This window comes from Penicillium crustosum, assembly GCF_028827405.1.
Source record: "Penicillium crustosum strain IBT 35664 chromosome Unknown utg000005l_segment0_segment0, whole genome shotgun sequence".
Taxonomy (NCBI): domain Eukaryota; kingdom Fungi; phylum Ascomycota; class Eurotiomycetes; order Eurotiales; family Aspergillaceae; genus Penicillium; species Penicillium crustosum.
In genome coordinates, this window is record NW_026623126.1 from 4003037 (window position 1) to 4025310 (window position 22274).

The window sequence follows — 22274 nt, forward strand, 5'->3', positions numbered from 1 at the left end:
GGTTCTCTGGTGTACGTGCGGCCTTGCAACAGCTCTTGTCGCTCCTGCGTTACGTCTCCCATACTTGCTTTCCTCGAGAAGTATTGAGTTTCATTTCAAAGATACTATGAGGCTTAGAAAGGTTTCCAAAGATAGTGCCCCGGCTCAATCAGTCCAGGGGACACGGGACTCTGAGTCTGGTAAGCCGTATGTGCTCCCAATTGTCATGTGCTTGTTCCCTATGATTAACGTTCGTTAGTCTCGGTGCAATTGTATTCATCTTTGGTCTCTCAACTCTCATCTATGCTTTTACCTTCCTCTGTAATGATGTGTCTGGCTGCCCTGTTCCATCGCTGCTCAATCCGTCGACATTGTCTCTTGATAAGTTAAAGGAAGAAGTTGGTTGGCCCCAAGGCGGCCTCAAAGCTTTCTTTGACATTCGGGTGACTCTGTGGGTGCTGAGTTATTACCTCCTCAGTCTAGCTCTGTACGTGTTTCTACCCGGCGAGGTGGTTGAGGGCACTGAATTGGCCTGCAAAGGAAGGCTTCGCTACAAGTTCAACGGTATGAATCCTCGGATGCTCTTTTTATGGTAACGCCTAATCGGGTTCTAGCTTTTTCCTCTGCCATTTGGATCCTCTCTGGTTTAGCTCTGGGCACATACGTGTACGGCGCTGATTTCGTCATATGGGTTTTTCTCTGGGACAATTACTTGCAGATTATCACGGCGAATTTAATGATCTGCATGATCCTTGCCATCTTTGTTTATGCAAAAAGTTTCTCAGTCCCTGAGACTGATCAATCCAATCCCGAACTAAGAGAGTTAGCACCGGGTGGCCAAACCGGAAATGCTCTCTATGACTTCTTCATCGGCCGGGAGCTGAATCCACGGGTAAAATTGCCTATTCCTTTTGTCGACGAGGCCTCAAGGACGATTGATATCAATTTATGGTGTGAGATGAGGCCAGGACTGCTTGGGTGGATCATATTGAACTTGTCCAACATGGCTCGCCAATACAGAACGTATGGCTACATTTCAAACTCTATCGCACTCTCGACCGCATTCCAAACCTTCTATGTTCTGGATGCGCTATACATTGAACGAGCGGTTCTGACCACGATGGATGTGATTATGGATGGATTCGGTTATATGCTTTCTTTTGGACACCTGGTGTGGGTGCCCTTCATCTACAACCTCCAAACCAGATATCTTGCCGTTTTCCCCTTGGAATTACGCCTGAAAGATATTCTGTTAACTTTGACCATTACCGGTGTGGGATACTCGATCTTCCGCGGCGCCAACAATCAGAAGAACCGTTTCCGTACAGACCCCAACGACCCCCGTGTGAAGAATATCAAATACATTCAGACATCAAGTGGCTCTAAGCTGATGATTTCCGGCTGGTGGGGATTGGCGCGCCATATCAACTACTTCGGCGATTGGCTGATGTCGTGGTCGTATTCATTGCCTACCGGGCTCGCTGGCTACACCATAGTTGAAAGCATTAACAGCACTGGCGATGTACAGAAGCAGGCTATACAGACCCCTGAAGTGCGCGGGTGGGGAATTGTATTCACGTACTTTTTCCTGCTTTATTTCGGTGTCCTGCTTATTCACCGGGAGGGACGCGACGAAAAAAAGTGCAAGAGGAAATATGGCGCCGACTGGAAGCGCTATACGTCTATCGTTCGCAGCCGTATCTTCCCCGGTATCTACTAGTCTACGAACCGGAGGGATTGCTGTTCACCAAAATCAATTCCAGCCCCTTTCGTACGACTTTGTGATTCATTCACATTAACAAGTGACAAGAAGAGATAGTTAAGCAGCATCACTTTTAGTAAAATATGGTTATCAACTGGACCTTCCTAATTCTTCATAGAATAGCCGTCCTACTCTTCTTATATGTTCCCCCCTCCCCCCTTCAAAACCACTTATTCCTAGGGTTATATTTAAACAATCGTTTCAAACATTTCCCAAACAGCTCATTAAAGAATGACAAGCCTTGCTGGACCACACCGCCTCACACCCTTTCTCGCAATTCCACGACGGGTGCCTTGCTGTCCACCACTTCGACCGCAGCTTTATCACCTTCGAGAACCAGGGCGATTTCCTCAAGACTGGGACCTTGGGTTTCCGGGAAAAAGAAGTAGACTGTCGTTGTTTCGATGACTAACCAGGCCACGTAGGCAAGGAAAAATTTCCACTGGATATTCTCCATGCCGATGGGATTGACGAATTGGTTGAAGACGGCCGCAATCCGTACCGACATCTGCATGACCGCCACTCCCTTGGACCTTTGAATAAATGGGAATATCTCGCCGATGTATAGATACTGGAATGGCTGCATCAAGTTGTAGGTGCCGTTGAAGAGGAATATCATCGCCACGACAGCAATGCCGGCAGCTTTGTTGGCGGTCTCCGCATAGACACCGGCACAGGCAGTGTAGCAGGCGAAGATGATAGTCATACCGATATAGGCGATCATCAGTTGCCGGCGCCGCATCATCCAGCCCGCCATCCAGCTCGAGCAGAAGGCAGTGACGATGTTCCAGCAGTTGATGCCTACGTTGAGCTGGTTCTGGGTAGTGCGTGACGTAATTCCCACCATCGCCAGGATCTTAGCCAAATAGTAACTGATCAATCCGTTGCCAGACCATTGGGTGAAGAATCCAACACAAATGGCAACAAGCAAACGGCGCCGGTTGGCCTTGGTGCTGATGAGTTCCTTCCATGGGCGGGTTGAGGCTTCTTTCTCTTTACGCAGCGTTTCGCTGATCTGCAGGAACTCGGCCGCGACAAAGGTGGAGGAGGCATCCCCTTCAGCGTGGTATTTGATCAGGATTTGGAGTGCTTCTTCGTGGCGGTCCTTGGAAATGAGCCATCGAGGAGAGTCCGGAACGAACCTTGCATAGTACGTTAGCATATGGTGCCGAGGTGGGGAGAGAGGGTGTGGTAAGATTTATGGTTGGTAGTAATCGGCACGTACCAGATGAAAGCAATAGTGAATAACGAGGGGAGAATTTGCAGCAGGGTGGGCAGACGCCAACTCCAGTGGGTAGTCCAGTTATAGGTTCCCAGAGTGACCCCCGCCGCGACAATCGAACCCGCATACCATGTAGCTTGGAATAAGCCCACGATTGTGGATCGTTCTTTCGGGTAGGCGAGCTCGACCACCAATTGCGCAGCACCAGCCAAGGAAACGGGGGATCCAAGACCCATCACAATGCGAGAGGCGATGAACATGCCGACTGCTTGCGTGTCAGCGAATATTCAGAGAAGTACTAGAGCTAGCCCACTCAGTCATACTTACCATTCACGGAACAGGTTTGAAGAATAACGCCGATAGCAACGATAGTTGAACCAAATACTATACAGAACTTGCGGCCAAAGCGATCACTGAGATACGGCACATAGAGGACTCCACAAGCAGTGCCAATGGCGAGAGATGAACTCATCACACCTAGGATAGCCCCGTGGGGGTTTCCATAGTGCTGATTCCATAGATCCACAGCTTGCAATCCATTCAAGACACTCCCATCGTAGCCGGTGGTCATTTCGACCCCAAGCGCGGCAGGGATGAGGAGTAAGTACAACTGAAGCAGATTCGGCTTTTTGTACCAAGGGGTCAAATCTTCTGCCAGCAGCCGCTTGATCTCTGACGCCGCCGCGACCTCATCGGCAGCAGTATGCTTACCCGACATTGCCAAAGCCGTGATGCCACGCACAGAAAGGGACTTGGAGACTGAAGGACCCGACAAAGATTTGGGATGTGAGGTAGAAAGCGCAATTGAAGGGAAAGTTGGAGCTATGGCAGGAGGTGGGCGTGCTTCTCATAAATATACTTCTGATCCTCCATCTAGAGCTAACTGGGACTGCGATGGAGCCCCCGCATGAACCTTTCGGCTCCAGGTGCAAAAAGTCTGGGGTAAGAAGTCACTCCTTCGGCTCTGCTCTCAAACCAATGAGCAGTCTCTTGACTGCGGATTTGACGTACTTAGCTAGCTCCCCGGGTGGGTGGCATTCTGAATTGTAAAGAGTGTTGCCGTTTTGCGGTGGTTGAAGTTAAGGTTCTCTTTTTGGGCGAATGGAGGATGCGCGATCGTACATGGCGGGTTTTCCGACGAGTTTTCCGACAGTGAAAACCTTTTGAAACCCCAGATTGCATGTGGCTGCATCACTAAATCCCCAACCTTTCCCCACAACCCCGACTGGACATCAACTCAATCCCTGCCACCTGGAAACAGACAGTTGTTGCCTTCGCTTAAGCTTGGCCAATGCGAGCGAAGCTGCCGGAGGCAGAGGAGTCCGGAGACTATGGGACACGAGTCAGGACAAAGTGGCGTCTGATGGTCAACCCAGAACATGTATTGTTCAAATGCCGACCCAAGGAAGAAGGCCTTAAAACGGTCCCATGGTCATTAGCCGTTGCTGCCGGAGAATGGAGAACCCCCGATCAGCCCTGGTGCTCTCGAAGCGCCCGCCCTGGTGCTCTCGAAGCGCCCGCCCTAGTTCCTGGGGAGGAAGTCTGGGTCGCTGGCGATCCGGTTCCGCCCCAGGCACAACTCATATCGGCACTTAAAGTCACAATTCCACTCTAAATGATCGGAGGGGAATTAAAAATTAAAAGGTACCGTCTATGTGTCGTGAGAGTCCACGCGCTCGTCCGATACAGTAGGTATTGGCCCAAATCTCAATCTACGGGATAAGAAGCCCACAATTCCCCCCCCAGAATTGTCTTCCCCAGCAGTTCTGCCTTCATTGTAAATCATAATGATGAAGATATTACTTGCGCATATGATTATAGAGTGCCAACCTTATACTGCTATTTACAATATTGACAATCACAATCAGCGTAAAAGACTCTCAGTGCTAAGGGCTGGGAAGTTGGGTTTAAAACTCTACAAAGTGCCTCTGCCTCTTTTTCCCGATATCAGGGACACTCCAAATCAAAGAATACCCGTGCCCATTGTTGCTATATCACCTTCAAACAATTATCAGTAAATAGAAGACGGCAATATGTCGACAGCTACGTACCATCGCCTGTCAAAGTGCCACTTCCTCCTGCGTGTGGTGTTTCCAATATCTCCTGACGATATTATTAGGCTACGGTGTGAGTTAAGCTACAGCCTGTCTCGACTGATAAACCTTCCTCAGATTAATTTTCGGAACCAGTGGCGAGGGAAAATCAACACTGGTAAAAAAAAATAAAGCTTACTCCTCACTGCCAAGCCCCTCTATACGCGTATAGCACGGATCGTACGAAGCGAGCACATGGGTTCTGTAATGCACAGGTAACCTGCCTGTTGGAGCTAGTCTTTCAACCTCCGAGGCTAAATGGAATTTTCTTTCTCCTCCGGTCTCAGTTGATAATTAAATGGTTACTGCGGGGCTCTAAAAGGATTGTCTTCACATTCCAGGGAGGTTGGTGGATAGTAGGGTTGAGGTACTCGCCACATGATAGGTCCAATGTTCTACCTATTGATAGCAGGTTCATACAGGCCCATGGCCATGAGAGCCATGAATAACTTGGCATCTATGCGTATTCGTACCCCATCAGAAGACTAGACGCTTTTAACCACGCTAAGATCGTTCCTCCACCCAATAGCTATATTTGAGTTTTAGTTATATGAGAAATGAATACCTAAATAGAAGTAAATATTAACCGAACTAGCGGCGGAAAATGGGTTGAACGGTTGCCTTGGGGGAGACTATGTGTGGCTGTAGTTGAGGGGATAACCCTGAATCCAAATGGACCCCGTTGGATCCAACCCATGGGACAGGTTGGGGACAAATATCGTCAAAAATTACCACAAGCTCTCACTGTACCACATACAACGCCTTTCGGTTACTTTTTAGTAAAACGTCATCTATCAAGGAAAGTCCGGCCCGTCGAGCCTTTGGTGAGGCACGAGCCTTGGACGTAGTCAACTGACCATGGATAAAGGAGTATCCTTGAGTAAGCATGATTCTGGCAGACTAAAGATTATTTAATCATTAGTATTATTGAATGCATGGAGCGAATTATCAACTAGCTAAGACGCGAAGATGTTTGCGATGCATCATTCTATTCTGATTCCTCAAGTATTACGGGGAAGTCTACAAATTCAATCGCAGTTGTTTGCGTTAATAATTGGGACGAATATCATTGTGTAATGTATATTGTAGAAAGTTCCTCCCTATCCATCAATGACTTCGAGTCTCAAAGGGTCGTCCGGTTTCTGCTCAGGAAGAGAGCCTGATACCGCCAGGAGGATCACTGGCTGGACAGAGACAATCTACGCATAATTGAGGGGCTGAATGTATTCTTCACCATTCAATATGGTCGTCAGGGTACCAGTAGCATTGAAATAGTTCTGCGTGACATCCATCGTGATGTGGAAACCATCCTCACCAGTCTTTTTGGTGCCATTGACTTTTCCCGTCTGTACGATATCAGAGTACCAGTCATTGTGGACTACCCACGTGGTCAAGTGGGTCAACGAAACGTCTTCATATCCATTGAGAATGGACTCGCCGTCATCTGACAGATTGTTGTATTGAACTCTCACCCTGTTGGGGTGGTGCTACCCGCAAGGTTGGAGATGGACACATTTGCCGTGCCGCAGGATTTGCCATGGTAGGTGTAATTTCCCGACATATCGGTGGAACGAGATGGGATTATCATGCCGGGAGTATACAAGACGGCCCATGGAATGACATCAGGTCCCATCTTATACGTGGGGACGGGATACGGAGTACGGCTGGTGAAGGTGGCGATCATAAAGCGTGTAGTGCGGCCATCAGGCGCGTTGGAGACGGGACACGGGAGAGGGTTGGCGCCGCCACATGTAGGAGACTTAACGAGTGTCTGGTAGTACATCACGCGGGTGCCATCCAAGGACCACTGCGGGTCGGCGCGAGCGTTCCAGTTCGGGTCATTGATCGCGCCGTTACTACCGTCTCCGGCGGCGTTAATCTGCTGGCCAAAGTAGTCCCCACGGTCACCGTATTTATCAATCAGGATCGGCTGGAAGAAACGGCGATACCCATTATTACGCACCGAGGCGCAGACGGCGCTTGTCACCAGGTCGACCAGCGGCGGGATACCCCGCATGCCCGCCATGAACATGTCGCGGTTGGACTTCCGTGTGTCCAGCGCAACTGTCCACTGGTCGTCGGGTGAGATATCCATCGGGTCGACGTACTCCGGATGCGCAGTCAATCGGCGGATTGCCCCGGTGTACAGATTGACCGCGAACCCATCGAAGTTGCATGACTCCCAGGGATATCCGATGTAGACCAGCTCGTCCCCACTGCCACTGATACCGCGCAGTTCACCCACGTCAATTGCTGAAAAGTCGAAGCTCACTTTGCCATTGTCCACATTGAGGACCCGTGTATCGTTGGCCATGCGGATCAGGTTGACACTGGACAGGTCGTATCGCGCCACAAGAGGCTCGCCATTTGTCGGCGAGGGGTTGAAAGTGAGCCGACCGTAGAAGCTATTTTGATCACTGCCAAAGAAGCTGCTCCAAGTCAAGTGCGTGTCGTCGGGATGCAGGCGGAGCTCGCGCATCGATCCCGTTGTTCCCGACCCGTCCGCAGTGACGGGCCAGTAAATCGGGTAGATATAAGTGTTGTTCGGGGTGACCATATCACTATCAACGGCATAACCGCCGGTATGGATAATGTTCGTGCCCACGAGAAATCGCTTCCCATCCTTGAAAACTCGGGGATAATCCTGCAAATCGCGGTCCGCACCCAATTGGTTTTCTTCCGGCACCCCGCAGGTAATGCACTTCCAGGAGTCACCGTTGGGGAAGGTCGAGTTATCCGTCTTGAGGAGGATTGTTTGAAGACCGCTGTAGATATGTCTTGGATCAGGTTCCGCTGGCGCGCCGGTGAAATTGACCGTGGCGACCATGGCAGTTCCATCAGGGGTGAAGGTCCCCCCTTGGGGAACAGCATCATCGCCAGTCATGACTATCCATATACATCCTGTCCCTCGAGCATTGACCTCATAGGTGCAAGCTCCTATCGAATCATTGGTTATGGAAGGTGGTAAGGGCAGTTCCACGATCGAAATCGGCTCGGGATTAGGAGGTGTAGGGTATGAAGCTCCTCCAGAGAGCTTACAACTGGCGGAAGCTCTCCCGCCTAAACACAGCAATAGAAAGCCTCGGAGAGCGGATTGGCGCATGTTCAAGGGAATGATAATCAGGTACAAAGAAAACTCAAGCTGACTGAAGTGTAATATAGGGTTCTGGATTCTGCTACGTTGTGTCGCAGATTGCCGTGGTATTTGTATTTATGACTTCGATATTCACATTTGACCGTAGGCCTTTGTCCCTCGGTAGTATATAATGGGGAACTTCAAATACCCCTGACTGCGGTTTAACAAATGTATGTTCCTCTTAACGAGCTTGGCACCAGCCCATTTTGATAGTTAGTGCCTGAGTTGATTGAATCTTGACGTCGGAAAACGCTGCGGAATTGCTACCCCGTGGGGAAACCGATCAACCCCACATTCCCAGAATCATTTCATCTGACGAGAGCGTGGCTTACTATTGACCACTTCCTACCTGATCTGGTAATGTCGAGCGATGTCGAAATTTTATCCGTGGAACTTTGATGCCTTACTGGTTCCTTGTTTTGGCCGCATGTCTCGGTCTAATTTCCTGTTACCTAGCCTTGTTCGTAGAATAGGTGCGGATTCCCAGCGCCGTAAAATGCGATAGCTCGCAGCCCGTTCGATAGGTTGGGCACTCACGAGCTAAGCACAAACTGCAAATCGGGACTTATATCGAAAATTACAGGGGGTTTGAGCTATTCGCGACGGCAATCGAAAAACGGCCACGCGTCTTATCAAGCACTAGGAGGGGGGTCATGGGGAGACACGGACAGAGAACGGTGGCTCCGGCGGGGGAACATTCCTCATTACATTATCGCTCAAGGAGATATCTTAGCTGGTCGAACGGCTTGGAATCTTCCGAACAGGCCACCGTTTCCTCGTCTTTGTCCTCTATCGACCGAGAAAACTCCAGCATAAACCTTAGCATCCATCGGTCCAGACGGAAGGACGTGTGCATGCTTTTTAAACAGGCCCGATGGAAGGCTCGAAGTCGGCTAAATGACGCTGACACGTTCGGCCAGTACGTGTGCAGGCGTGTGATTGTCTCGAAGTTCCGCTCCAGACGAACCTTGGCAAGTGCAATTTCGTCGTCATCCAGGCTAAACAGCAGGCTGTGGATCTGGACCGTCGATGCCATGACTAGTATGTGACTAATGATACTATATCGTATATCGACCCCGTATTCCTCCCTCGCGTTGTAGACCTGATCGCACAGAGCGGCAGCATGCTGCTTGCACCTCCTGGCGTAGGCCTCTGCGGGACCGAGCGAGCAACCCTCACTAGCAACTTGACTCGCATACAGAAATTGATAGAAGAGGAGCTGGGCAGCATGGTTGTAGTTGATGTGAATTGTGGAGAAGATATGCCCGAAGCCCTTTTCTACCCAATTGGACATATTGGCCTTCGTATATTGCATTTGGGGGGTAATCCCGACAACCACTCGGCAAGAGCGTTTGACAGGGATTCTATGGTACCCTCCGCCGCAGCTATGCCCAAGTTCTCATCAATGATGGTGGCATTTAGTCGGTAAATCTCGTAGAGGAGCTTATTTAGTTGAGCCAGGTGAGCCAGCGCCGACAACGAAGGTTCCGGTGTTGGGCTCGACTGTCGGCCATCGTAAGGGTCGATGGGAAACGGTGTTTTAGGGCTCATCCGAGCGAATGTCACTTCGTCCACAGGTAATAGGATGTCGTCTTGCAGCTTAATAGCTCGTGGAAGACAGAGGTTAGCTGAGCTCCACGTGTCGGTAGTCACGATAGACCACCAGACTGCCCAATAGATCAGTTATCTCATTGAGTCTTCATTATCCGCAGCCTTTACATACCTCTCCGGTTGAGTTCCAATTCGTAAGGAGTCTTCCCCGCCGCGTTTGGGAGGTCTAAGATCATTCCCATCCGTGAAGCAATGGCAAAGTAAATACACTCCGTTTCAGATTCCCCTTCGATGGCAAAATTCAGGGCCAGCAACATGCAGGCTTGGATAGTCGTCAGGGATAAATTGTGAAGATCGAGTAAGCGCTCAGCCTCTTTTGCATAGGGTCCTCCCCGATCCCAAGGGTTGATTTCTCTAAGAATAGCATGCTGCGAAAACCGGGCGGAGAGGCCGATCACCCCATACAGGAGAATGAGAGGAATGGTTCCCATTCGAACATCTTCCATAAAAGTCGCCTGATGGAATAAATATGGGAAGCCGGCCTGATTATTCTGAAAATAGAGCTCAGCAAGTTCTTCAGCCAAGTCGGGACTCAAGGCCACCGCAGACGCCGAGTTTAGATCGGTCCCCGTCCGGTAGTGCTTGTAAAGCCCATAGCCACTGTCGGAGTCGACATCGGTTTTGGGGGTCATTAAACATTCTAGCCTTCTTGCGCTACAGAAGGTGCAGCTTGTTCCTGGATAGACGCGTTCACATCGCTTCCGGCGCTCACTGCCAATATCTTGTTCAGCTGTAGTCTTCGAGAACGTGCTTTCCTGCAAGAGACAGACTCACCGGCAAGCTAGACAAGCTGATAAGGGCCGCATGATCGAGGGTCATTGGAATCTCACATCAAACATCAAACGCGGTGGAGCATGGTTTCGTCGCTCCCCCGAACATGCAGTTCCGCAACCCCGCGAGTTGGTTGACCTGGAATAATTGTGGGGCTCGGCATGTCACCCCCACGTACAGGCGATCAGCTGTTCCGATCCGATATCAGGTGTCGCAGCACAGGATTGGTGGATACTCGGAGAACGGAGATACTAAACAACCCCCTAGGTTAGTCATGTTTATGCCTGCTTGTTAGCAATTCAGACCTATTGTGATTTCTATTGGTGTCCAGGTACCCACACGGCTTATTCATCTGCCAAAATGAGGGAGTAACCTCACCTCCATACGTCCATATTCCAGTTATCAAGTCAAGTAAGTAATAAAATTTAGACGTGAGAGGACTGAGGGGGATGAGAACCAGCTCAGCCAATCGGCTCAATATCAAAACGCATATGTAGGTTACCTGACAAAAACCAAGTATTGATTCTAGAGATCTGATGAGTACCTCTGGGCCAAGCGGCTAGAACAAGACGAGATGTTGCCCTCCCCAGCTGCGGAAGGGGGGGTCGTGTAGTTACTGGCCTCTCACATGGTCCTGCATATCGTGCTCTCTCGCCGTCGGGTTTGCGGGCGGAAAACTGTGGAGTTTTCTTCTGTCTAGCCTTAAATGTCAGAGTTTCACCGGACTTCTGGGCTTCTTGTGCTCATATGATAATTCCTGATGCGCATATATAGTAGTGTGGCTTCGCATTTTGACAGTTTACCTTTACTGCATATTTGCACAACACATATTAACCCAGTGATCGTTTGAGACATCTTTCTCTCCGTTCTTCTCTTTTTGGGGACATTTGACGGCTTTCATCGTCATAGCATGCGACAATCCTAAATTGTTCGAGGCCAGAAGCTTACAACTCATTGTCCTTTCCATCTTCAAGAGACGAGACCACCAAAGTTTTTCTATTCGCATCTTTGAAGACACCATAGCCATGTCGTTTCCGAAGAGCCAACCTGACTGGAATAACCGCGAGGTGATTCATCGGAATGCGTTACCCGCGCGAGCCCATTTTTTTCTCTTACACTAGCGAAGAAGCAGCCTTGACCTTTGATCGCCAACGGAGTGAGTGGCGGTCGTTGAATGGGACCTGGAAATTCCGGCACGATGCGTCGCCTTTTGAGGCGCCCGATTGGGAGGATGAAGCTCCTCTCACCTACTGGGCCGATATCACAGTCCCAGGCATGTGGCAACTCCAGGGATATGGCCGGCCGCTGTATTCCAATGTCAATTACCCTTTCCCAGTGGACCCGCCGAACGTGCCACACCTCAACGGGACCGGGTCCTACTGGAGACAATTCGAGATCCCAATGGAGTGGATGAAGATTGGTCTCCAGGTACGGCTGCGGTTTGAAGGCGTCGACAGTGCGTTTCACGTCTGGGTCAATGAGCGGCCGGTTGGATACAGCCAGGGAAGTCGCAACGCGACCGAGTTCGATATCACCCCCTATTTGAAGACTTCACAGCACAATAGTTTAGCAGTCCGAGTGTACGAGTTCTGCGATGGATCATACCTTGAGCGCCAGGACCAATGGCATCTCTCAGGCATCTTCCGCGACGTCTATCTCCTCGCCTTGCCGTGGGACAGCATTGTCGATTTCCAGACAGTTGCCGAGCTGAACGACTCGTTTACGAATGCTACCCTACGCACCAGCGTCAAGATACAAGGCCAAGCGGCAGGGACTGTGGTCATAAAACTCAGGAGCCCAGATGGATCCGTTATCTCCGAAGATACCATCGAACCGTCCCAGATGAGCAGAATCCAGGTATCGCAGCCAGCTCTCCGGCTCTGGTCAGCAGAGGATCCAACACTGTACACGCTCAGTCTCTCGTACAACGGTCGCGTCATCTCGCAGCGCATGGGATTCCGTCGTGTAGAACTGCGAGATGGCAACATACTGATCAATGGGAAACCAGTGATCTTCTACGGGGTCAACCGGCACGAGCATCACCCACAATTGGGTCGGGCCGTTCCCTACGAAGCCATGCGGGCGGATCTCCTCCTGATGAAAAAGAGCAACATCAATGCCGTGCGCTGCTCACATCAGCCAAATGATGTGCGCTTCTACGAAGTCTGCGATGAACTGGGCCTTTATGTTATGGCCGAGGCTGATCTGGAGACGCACGGGTTCTTGTCGATTGAGAAAAACAACATTCCAGCAGCTGAGGCTTTCGCCATGACCCGTACCCAGCTCATGCTTCGGGCTTTCGAACTCTCCGCCAAATGGGCGGCAGACAATCCAGAATGGCGCGAGGCGCACCTCGATCGTGCGGTGCATCTCGTTGAACGGCTTAAGAATTTCCCATCTATTGTTATATGGTCGTTGGGAAATGAAGCATCATACGGTTGCAATCTTGCCGACATGTCGAAATGGGTCAAGCGCGCTGATCCCACGCGGCCTGTGCATTATAAGGGCGACCGGCAAGCGGTGACTGCAGATATGTATAGCGTCATGTACATGCCGGTGGATGATTTGAAGAACCTTGCATCCGAGCGGACCGATAAACCGTTGATCCAGTGTGAGTTTGGCCATGCCATGGGTAATGGCCCTGGTGGTCTCACCGATTACATTGATGCATATCGGGCAGAGAAACAGCTGCAGGGGGGCTTCATATGGGAATGGTGCAACCAAGGGCTCCTCAAGAAAGAAGACGATAAAGAGTACTACGCATATGGGGGAGACTTTGGGGACTATCCCAATGATGGGGCCTTTGTCCTGGATGGCCTGACGTGGTCCGATCATACTGAGGCCCCCGGTCTGACAGAGTACAAGAAGGCCATTGAACCAGTCTCTGTGACCTTCCGAGGCGAGCAGCAAATACAAATTACCAATCACTATGACTTTCGGGATCTGAGCCATCTCATTGCGACATACCGTCTCGTGCAGGACTCCGTAACCAAGGCGCCGACAGTTCTCCCGCTGCCAGTCATCCGAGCCGGGCAATCTGTGATAATTGATGCTCCAGTGCATCTCAGCCAGTACACAGAGCCAACCTGGTTGGAGATCAGTTTCCGCCTTAAAGAGGACATGCCATGGGCACCCAAAAGCTTTGAAATAGCCTGGAGTCAACTGCCGCTGCACGACAATGAGCAGGTGCAGCCCCTCCAGACGGCCGTTGTGGCGCCATGTGGCGAAGCCACCACCCGAGAGCACCTAGGGCGACTCCATATTGATTTTCCATCTACAAAATGCTCTCTGCTTGTGGACTTGATCCGCGGGGCTGTCCAATGGTCCCGAGAAGAGAAATTGGTAGTCAGCCAGGGACCGGTGCTTGGGCTCTATCGCGCGCTGACCCAGAATGACCTGGGGTCTCGTGGGAATGGGACCGAGTGGAAAAAGCTTTTTGTTAAGGATACCAAGATGTATGTCAAAAAGGCATCATGGAGAAACGATCTCCAGGAAAAGGGAATTGTCCACGTCAATCTCTCCGTAAGGGTGGCCCCTCCGATTCTCGAGTGGGCCTGCGATGCCTCTCTGAGCTATAAGATAACCGCAAACTCCCTCGTAATTCATACGCGTGGGAGCTTTTCCGGCACACACCCCAAGTTTATACCCCGAATTGGCCTCACCATGACGCTGCCCAAGGACTATCGCCGAGCCAGCTGGTTTGGTCGTGGGCCAGGAGAGTCTTATCGTGACAAAAAGGAGGCGGCAAGATTCGGCACCTGGACGGCAGACCTCGAGCAGCTGCAGACGGCTTACGAATGGCCTCAGGAGAATGGCAACCGTACAGATGTGATCTGGGCCCGTTTCCAGTCCACAGAAACGACCTCGGGAACCTGCCTCGAAACGCGCATGTCGAGCCCCTTCAACTTCTCCTTGCGGAACCATACAACCGAAGATCTTGACCACGCCGTACACCCCCACGAGCTGATGGAAGCTACGGAAAATATTCTGAATTTGGACTACGTGCAACATGGCTTAGGCTCGGGCAGCTGTGGACCACCGCCCTTTGAGCCGTATTGTTTGACAACAGAACCCTTCGAGTTCACCATGTCGCTACAGATGCTATAGTTTATAGAGGAATGGATGAGTAAACCTTTGCATGCGATAGACAGCCAGAATAGCGTATATCGGAGAATTAGAGGCTCAATAACATAATCGGGTAGAAGAGAGCTCACTACTCCCGTGTCTGAAACCTGCAGTGTGTTTACGTGGAGCCTGCTGGCTACTGTAAGTGCGGATATGGTCCAGTTAGTTACCTGACTTGTAATGAGATACAAATCTTACATGTGCTGAGACGGCTGGTTCCGGCCCTGTCGGCACAAACTTCGACTCCAAGAGGGAAGTCCCACTATCGTCTGCCATAGGCCCACCCGCCCCACTAAAATGCGAGTACGAGCGTCAGTGAACCATCCACGGACTCCATATTTATTCCGTGGTGACCATCCGTACAACTGCGGACCAGCGACAACCCTGAAACCCCCCCACCAGCTGCTCCTTCCGTTACATGCCCTTACAATGTATGCCTCCCGCGCCTGTGACTCATGTAGGCGGCGCAAGGTGAAGTGCAACTCAAAGCAGCCCTGTGCGAATTGCCGCATCTCGAATCTTATCTGTGAATTCCAAGGTCTGCGCCGGCAGCGCGGACCCAAGGTCGCCAAGCGGCCAGTGACCTGTAATTCAGATGCAGCTTCCCCCAGCGAGAGCTGCACGTCAGCCAATGCAGCTTGTCCAGCTCCAGAGCCATGTGAGCCTGGGCTTGCGACGATGTCCCCAGTTGAGGAGGCCACGCCGATGGCGGCTTTCAACCTGCCCCAGCCACACCCCTCACTAACTGTCGATACGCCGCCCTCCGGGGGCGGTGGTTGCCACTACTCCTCACTTGATGAGGACTATGATGGGGTAGAGATCCACAAACGTTTGACTGCATGTCTCCAGGACCTATTGCCCCAGCGTTCTGCCGTGGATATAGGACAAGAATGCCTAGACTTGTTTATGCAGTACATGTTCCCTAACACGCCTATCATCCACGAGCCAACAATGCGCGCTAATATCTCCCTGCTCCTTCCAGAAAATCACACTCTGTTTCCTAACCAGCCAGCCGCCTCCCCCAAGAGGCTGGATCAGCTTAGTTGCTACCGTGCATTCACGGCGATCACCGCTCTTTCTGCACATGTTGTGGCGGCTCTGCCGGCATCCTTTGTTCCACACCAGGATACTATTGCCACCACTTTCCTCGAAACATCCCGGCGCATGTTAAGGCTTTATCTGGTGGACGATGTTGATCACCCAGACTCGAGTTCCCTCATGATCCGATTCTGGCATGCTGCGGCGGTGCAGAATACCACCGGAAAGGCCAGCATCGCCTGGCACATCCACGGCGAGGCCACGATGTTGGCCCTGCGGCTGCGCCTATATGATGAAGCTGTTGTCTGCATGAGCCCACCAATTGAGTCAAAGTTGTTGCGCGCCAACTTCTGGCTACTCTATCTCGCAGACCAGAGCGCTATTGCCCTTGATACTCGTATCTCATTACTGCGGGAGCCCATGTTCAGTGGCGGCCTATCGCTACTCGAAAGAGACGACAAAGATGTCCCGCTTCTTGACATGAACAAGAAGATCAATCAAGGTACATTTGAAAGCCAGATCTCAACCGGTTTCCACCTTAAGCAACGTGTCTGGTCCTCAGCAGCAGCCGTCCTCGCCAACATCCCTACGTATAGTAGTCGGAAGAAAAACGTTTTTGATACTCAACAAGGAGATCAAGAGCGGGCGGAACTTGAACTACACCTCACGGAATCATATATTCGCTTTAGTGCAGTATTGGATGACCTGCCGGCTTCGCTCCGATATCCTGATGACATTGGTGGCTCCGACAAAGAAGTAGCATTATATCAGAAAACGTCCTTCTGGACACTGAGAAGCAACATCATGACGACTTACTACTGCGTGAAGCTTGTCATCTTACAATCATGCCTTCAACATAATGTACCTGAAATTTTGGGGCTAAATAATAGCTCTCTTGCCGGTGAAATCAAGAAAGTAGAAATTATTCAGGACTTTCTCCACGAGCTGCAGATTGTGCCGTACATGTGCTTTAAAGCTCAAGGAGAGGCAGCGGTACGTTCCGATTTCAATTCTTTTTAATCCAGCGCAGCACATGAAGAGCCACTTTAAAGAAAAAGCTATAAACAATCTGGGCTAAATGATGAATTTCCCAAGGTCGAACGAATCCGCCGTGTCGGCTCCATCCTGCTCGAACTCTCCCAGAACGCTGAAAATGACACCATCCGACAACGCGCACAGTCGCAATTCTCCAAGTTGCTACACATGCTCGCAATTTTAGACTCCAAAGCCTCGGATGAGCTTGGGGAAGCCGAAATTCCGGGCGGACATCCCACCTACCGACAGGATTCCTAACATCAAACCCATTTCCGCCCAAGTCTTCAGCAATGCGATTCTCTCACCAGATCCTCTCGGTACCTAGTTGGCCATCTTGTTGAACCCAACACTTTATATGAGGATGATATCTTCAAGTTTTCCCACAATTTCTTGCACTACAACGATCTGGCGGGAGGTAATCACCTGCACTGTATACACATCATAATCCTGCAGATAAACAATCCGATTACTCTCTAGTAACGGAGTGTAAGAATGATTCCATCATCTGTCGCTGAGTCATGCTTAATGCCTTTTCTGAACCTCAGCATGGCTCGAATTTATTTTCTTTTTTCATTGCTAAGAAATCTGACCGTAATTTCGGCATAGTAGACATAGCTCTTTGGCTATTGTGCTTTTCTTTGGGAATACTCAGCCTCTTCTGGAGTGAAATAGTGCCTGCATGGAGTCGGATTATCTTTGGTTTCACACTGATACTTCCTTCTCTATAGGTGTTGTGTATTGTCCTTTTACACGATAAGTAATTCACGGCCGTCTCCAGGGCTCTAGGGCTCGCGCACCCAGTCGTGCCGCGCACCCCAAAACATATAGTATATGCGATAAATTACTACTTGATATCTCAACAACTACAAGTTATTTTTACTTGGGTATTAGAACATAGGCATTTTTTAGCATGTGAAATAATATCCCTTGGTCACAAGTAATCTAGACCATGATATTGGTGCTTCACCATAATATATAACGTAATTTTGATTTAGGGAACATATATATATATATATCTCTATTAATACTTGTACCAATTTTACTATACTTTCTGGATAGGTCAGAAATACTATTTAAGATATATCCTTTCGATATTTTATCATAAACAGACATAGTTATTGAGATCTGAAGTGGTGATTTATCGCATTTACTATGTGTTTTAGGGTGTGCGAGGCGGCCGAGAATTATTTACTTTAACGTAAACCCTGGCCGACCCGATCACCCAACCCCATTAGAAACGTTCAAAATCGATTGTTTCAACCAACATCCATCAATTCAACTAAATATAGCGATTTTTACATACATCATTCCTGTGGCAAATCTCCCTACACGCACTACACCTAGGCGGGACCCGAGTAGGTCGTGGATTAGCCTGATTAGGCGATTCGCCCTGCTCATGCGATTCCATCCTATCATCTTCTACTGGCGGGTTCAGCCGCCTAACTAGCTGTAGGCCCTCTTCAACGGTTATACCCTCTTTGAAGATTTCTTATTGAGCTAAACAATAGTTCAGATCGAAGTACGAGAAGAGAGCTCCAGGTGGACACTGATCATCGTGGTGAGCATGGGAAGGATCTCCTGTCATATGTCACATCCACGGGTGCCTGGCTTACCCCAAGTAGCATCCAGTGCGGCAATTCCTGAGGCATTCTTGTTCCCAAACTACTTGATAAAGCTGGCCTTGGCAACAACAGTGTTTCCTGCTTTGGGTTTTATTCAAACGATATATTCGCGTCTGATGTCGAAAACCGATCATGGGTCCTGGCGGACTCACCTCAAAACCCTCGCAGATGTAGCCGGTATAGATAGCGAGCGAGACCAGAGCGACATGTCAAACGACCCAGATTCTCTGTGAAGAGCTCATCTTGACTATCGCCAATGAGAATGCCCTGTAGCACGCGTTCCGCGGGATATGGCACCCCACTCGTTTACAATAGAAGCCACCATTTCTAAACTAACTTTATTGAGTTGATCTCCATACTCGGGACTCCACAGGCAGGATCGAAACGAATACGCGTTCCCCTCACTGCTTCGGGGTGGTTTTCAGCGAGGTCATGGTTGTTTCTCCAAGTGCCCCCTCATTCTGCACTACAGTATGCTGATCCTTCTGTCTCTCTTTTTCTTTTCTTTTCTTTTCTTTTCTCCAATGTCATGGAGGGGGACCCCTGGGAATCACCAACGTTCCGGTTCTTTCTCGCCTTGGTGCTATCCAAGACCCAGATCGCCAGGGCAACTTCAATATAGTGTCGTACAGCAAATCTCTCCTCCTTTGACTATCTGTGTGTGAGTGTGCTTGCTCAGCTCCTCCTGCCACCATGTCTTCCACTTTTGACCGAACCTGGATATGGCATCCAGCTTTCCCTGAAAGCCAACCGGACACGGCAGGCTTGCTACATTTCCGGAGACAGTTCACACTCAGCATCGAGCCACCCAAGTCGTTGAAGATTCACATCTCAGCTGATACACGATATAAGCTATATGTCAACCAACAGCTAGTATCCTTTGGCCCCGTCAAAGGGGATCAGAGCATGTGGTTTTATGACGAGGTGGATATCGGTCCGTTCCTGCGGACCGGGGAGAATCATGTCGCAGTTCACGTCCTCCGGTTCTTCTACGCAACCCAGTTTGCACCTTCTTTCCCCCGTTTGCCTACTGGTGGTCTGCGCATCCTCGTGCCCACGGACGAAGGCAAGTATTCTGAGCTCCTCCGCACAAGCGAGCAATGGGAGTCGGCTGTCGATCCCTGCGCCAGCCTGCGCGTCGACGAGCCTGAGGACTTCTTCCTCCATACCTACGAGTCTCACCGGCGGCAACATGCCAACAGCCCGCTCACCTGGAAACCCGCCAAGGTCCTGGAATTCAAAAACTCGACGGGAAACACCCCGCCCTGGCACCTGTCCCCGCGCCTGATTCCGCCTCACCAGATTCAACCCGCGTGGTTCACCGAGATCTACAATGTACACAGCGATGTGCCGCTCGAGACATGGCGCGCCGTGCTCCTGGCTAGACCCTCCGAACAGGCTCGTCGCGCAGGCGTGTGTCTGGCGCCAGGCTCCCGGCATCAGTTTGAGCTTGAGGTCGCCGCGCACACAACGGCGTTCCTGCGTGTCTGGTTCCTGCGCCCTACCAGCGGCGGCAGCGCCATCCAGCTCACCTACTCTGAGAGTTACGAGGACGAGCCGGACCTCTACGTCGGAGTGCGGCGCAAGGCACACCGCCGTGACATGACGAAGCAGCTGTTCGGCCCGCATGACAGTTACCAGTTGCAGGGGCCGGCCAACGGCCCCGGCCCCGGTTACTTTGTGGATGAGGAAGAGACAGAGGTGTTCGCTCCGTTCCACTATCGCACCTTTCGGTTCATCAAAATCGACATCGCCGTTGAGGGTGCGGAGCTGGTCTTCCAGGGGATAGACGTTGACTCCTGCCACTATCCGCTGGATTTGCAGGCACAGATCATGGCGGGCCCTGGGGACACCACGGTCGACTCTCTATGGACGACCAGCCTCCGGACGCTGGTGAACTGCATGCACGACTGCTACGAGGACTGCCCGTTCTACGAGCAGCTGCAGTACGCCATGGACACTCGTAGCTCGGCTCTGTTCACCTACTGTGTGTCAGGCGACGACCGGCTGGCGCGCCAGGCGATCATCCAGTTGTATAACTCGTTCCAGCCCCGGCTCGGCCTAACAGCAAGCCGGGCCCCCTCGCACCGCCAGCAATTCATCCCGCACTTCTCCTTGTACTGGATCGGCTTGCTTAGTGATCACCTGGAATATTTTGATGACCATGTCTTTCTTTCCCGCTTCCTGGCCGTTGTCGACGCCATCCTGGCGTCCTTTGCGGCACGGATCGATACACACTTCGGGCTAGTGAAATGGGATATTCGACCGGGCATCTGGAACTACGTCGACTGGACAACCGAATGGAAGCCGTACAGTTACCCGCCGGTCTGTGAGCGTACGGGTTTCTCCACCTTCACCAACGAGATCTACGCCTACGCCTTGAGTATGGCTGCTACCCTCGCTGACGCGCTCCAGCGGCCTGCGGTGGCCGACGAATACCGCGAAAGGGCCCGGCATATTACCGTGGCTGTGCGTAAGCATTGCTTTGACGGCGAATTCTTCACCGATAGCCTGGTCTCAGCCCAGGCCGACGATGCGTTGACCCCGCGCAGCCAGCACAGCCAGGTCTGGGCCGTGCTCGGCGGCATAGTCCACGGCGCTGAGGCGCAGGAGCTGCTGCGTAAGAGTATTCAACAGACTAAAGCGGGGCATTTCGTTCAAGAATCGGTCGCTATGTCCTTCTACACGCTGCGAGCATTGAGCCTGGCCGGGGGCAGCCTGTACGAAGACCACTTCCACGCGTTCTGGGAGCCGTGGCGCAGCCAGCTTGCCATGGGCCTCACAACCTGGGTTGAAGATGGCAATTCTCAACGATCAGACTGCCACGCCTGGGGCAGCGCGCCGTTGTACGAGTTCACGGCCGAGGTCGCTGGGGTGCGGCCGGCGGCGGCTGGGTGGAAAGCCATCCAGGTACGGCCGCGGCTTAATCTCTACCCCGAGATGGACGCACGCGTGCCGCTTCGCATGGTAGACGGGAAGACAAGCGGCATGGTCCACGTCTCGTGGGTACGGGGAGCCACCACGACAGATGTACGGGTCTGCATTAAGGTTGAGATGAGGCACGCTGCTAGGCCGGTGCCTGTGCATATCTACCTTCCTGGCCAAGAAATCGTCTTGGAAGTCAACGGATCGGAGGTTTGTTTCTCTACCTATGTTATAAATCCTATGGCTAGGAAATGGTAGGCTATCACTAGCAGGGAGCATTTTGTATAGCTTTTAGAACTATAAGTCCCGTAGTGTTCCTCTATAATGTCTATCCTACTTCGTCAGACTGTTTTGAAAAGTCCCTGAAATGACTAAGTAGTAGGATCCAGTTTTGCACTGATGTAATTATCCTCTTTTTTCAAACCTTTTGTATACGATGTATCCCGGTCTGTGCTCTTTCTTAGTGCCAACCAGAAGAGAAGTTCGAAAGTCGTTTAATCTGCCGGACAGAGTATGAATCCGTATGTTTTCTTCTTTTCCTCCCCCGTGATTTGGTATTAAGCGTAGCGGGGGTAAACGGAGTTCCACTGTCTAGGAAGCTCAATGGACGATTCCTGTCCCAGTATTCCGTGGAGGAAATGTGGGGCCCTTCGTAAACCGTATCGACTCGCGCGAGTCGGCTTTGAGCCATTAGGCCCGAGTAAATGCAGTCCGCGGAATATATGTGGGTTCATTGCCGCGATGAGAATGGGGGGTCTTAGCCAGAAAGATGGAGAGAGAAATAACCTAATCCCTCAAGCATACCCATAGTATGTGAGCCAAGATTGTTTCCACCAGGCTTTCTCTATCGAGAGGATGTAACCTTTATCATTAACCGACGAACCATCTTCTATTAAAACTTGAAAGTGGTATTCCATCTGTCGGGTTTATAAACTCGAGACGAAGTCTATTCAAT

At 51.0% G+C, this 22274-nt stretch overlaps 9 protein-coding genes across 9 annotated transcripts; 7 read left to right on the forward strand and 2 right to left on the reverse strand.

Moving 5' to 3' along the window:
• Window positions 1-106: 106 nt before the first annotated feature.
• N7487_012192 (erg24 C-14 sterol reductase) lies at window positions 107-1699 on the forward strand (the record flags this gene model as incomplete). Its single annotated transcript, XM_056879922.1, has 3 exons — window positions 107-186; window positions 239-543; window positions 594-1699. The coding sequence occupies 3 exons, from the start codon at window positions 107-109 to the stop codon at window positions 1697-1699; spliced, it is 1491 nt and encodes a 496-aa protein (XP_056725241.1).
• Window positions 1700-2000: 301 nt separating this feature from the next.
• On the reverse strand, window positions 2001-3681 carry N7487_012193 (general substrate transporter; the record flags this gene model as incomplete). The annotated part of the gene is made up of 3 exons (XM_056879923.1): window positions 2001-2883; window positions 2967-3228; window positions 3291-3681. The coding sequence occupies 3 exons, from the start codon at window positions 3679-3681 to the stop codon at window positions 2001-2003; spliced, it is 1536 nt and encodes a 511-aa protein (XP_056725242.1).
• A 573-nt stretch (window positions 3682-4254) lies between these two features.
• On the forward strand, window positions 4255-4578 carry N7487_012194 (uncharacterized protein; the record flags this gene model as incomplete). The annotated part of the gene is made up of 1 exon (XM_056879924.1): window positions 4255-4578. One exon carries the CDS (start codon window positions 4255-4257, stop codon window positions 4576-4578), a length of 324 nt encoding a protein of 107 aa, XP_056725243.1.
• A 2493-nt stretch (window positions 4579-7071) lies between these two features.
• On the forward strand, window positions 7072-8024 carry N7487_012195 (uncharacterized protein; the record flags this gene model as incomplete). The annotated part of the gene is made up of 2 exons (XM_056879925.1): window positions 7072-7138; window positions 7318-8024. The coding sequence occupies 2 exons, from the start codon at window positions 7072-7074 to the stop codon at window positions 8022-8024; spliced, it is 774 nt and encodes a 257-aa protein (XP_056725244.1).
• Window positions 8025-8901: 877 nt separating this feature from the next.
• Window positions 8902-10435, reverse strand: N7487_012196 (fungal specific transcription factor domain-containing protein; the record flags this gene model as incomplete). The annotated part of the gene is made up of 3 exons (XM_056879926.1): window positions 8902-9470; window positions 9566-9859; window positions 9916-10435. 3 exons carry the CDS (start codon window positions 10433-10435, stop codon window positions 8902-8904), a joined length of 1383 nt encoding a protein of 460 aa, XP_056725245.1.
• A 245-nt stretch (window positions 10436-10680) lies between these two features.
• On the forward strand, window positions 10681-11187 carry N7487_012197 (uncharacterized protein; the record flags this gene model as incomplete). Its single annotated transcript, XM_056879927.1, has 3 exons — window positions 10681-10841; window positions 11004-11067; window positions 11104-11187. The coding sequence occupies 3 exons, from the start codon at window positions 10681-10683 to the stop codon at window positions 11185-11187; spliced, it is 309 nt and encodes a 102-aa protein (XP_056725246.1).
• A 467-nt stretch (window positions 11188-11654) lies between these two features.
• On the forward strand, window positions 11655-14681 carry N7487_012198 (beta-galactosidase; the record flags this gene model as incomplete). The annotated part of the gene is made up of 1 exon (XM_056879928.1): window positions 11655-14681. One exon carries the CDS (start codon window positions 11655-11657, stop codon window positions 14679-14681), a length of 3027 nt encoding a protein of 1008 aa, XP_056725247.1.
• A 447-nt stretch (window positions 14682-15128) lies between these two features.
• Window positions 15129-17030, forward strand: N7487_012199 (Zn(II)2Cys6 transcription factor; the record flags this gene model as incomplete). Its single annotated transcript, XM_056879929.1, has 2 exons — window positions 15129-16730; window positions 16833-17030. The coding sequence occupies 2 exons, from the start codon at window positions 15129-15131 to the stop codon at window positions 17028-17030; spliced, it is 1800 nt and encodes a 599-aa protein (XP_056725248.1).
• A 2057-nt stretch (window positions 17031-19087) lies between these two features.
• Window positions 19088-21577, forward strand: N7487_012200 (uncharacterized protein; the record flags this gene model as incomplete). The annotated part of the gene is made up of 1 exon (XM_056879930.1): window positions 19088-21577. The coding sequence occupies one exon, from the start codon at window positions 19088-19090 to the stop codon at window positions 21575-21577; it is 2490 nt and encodes an 829-aa protein (XP_056725249.1).
• Window positions 21578-22274: the final 697 nt, after the last annotated feature.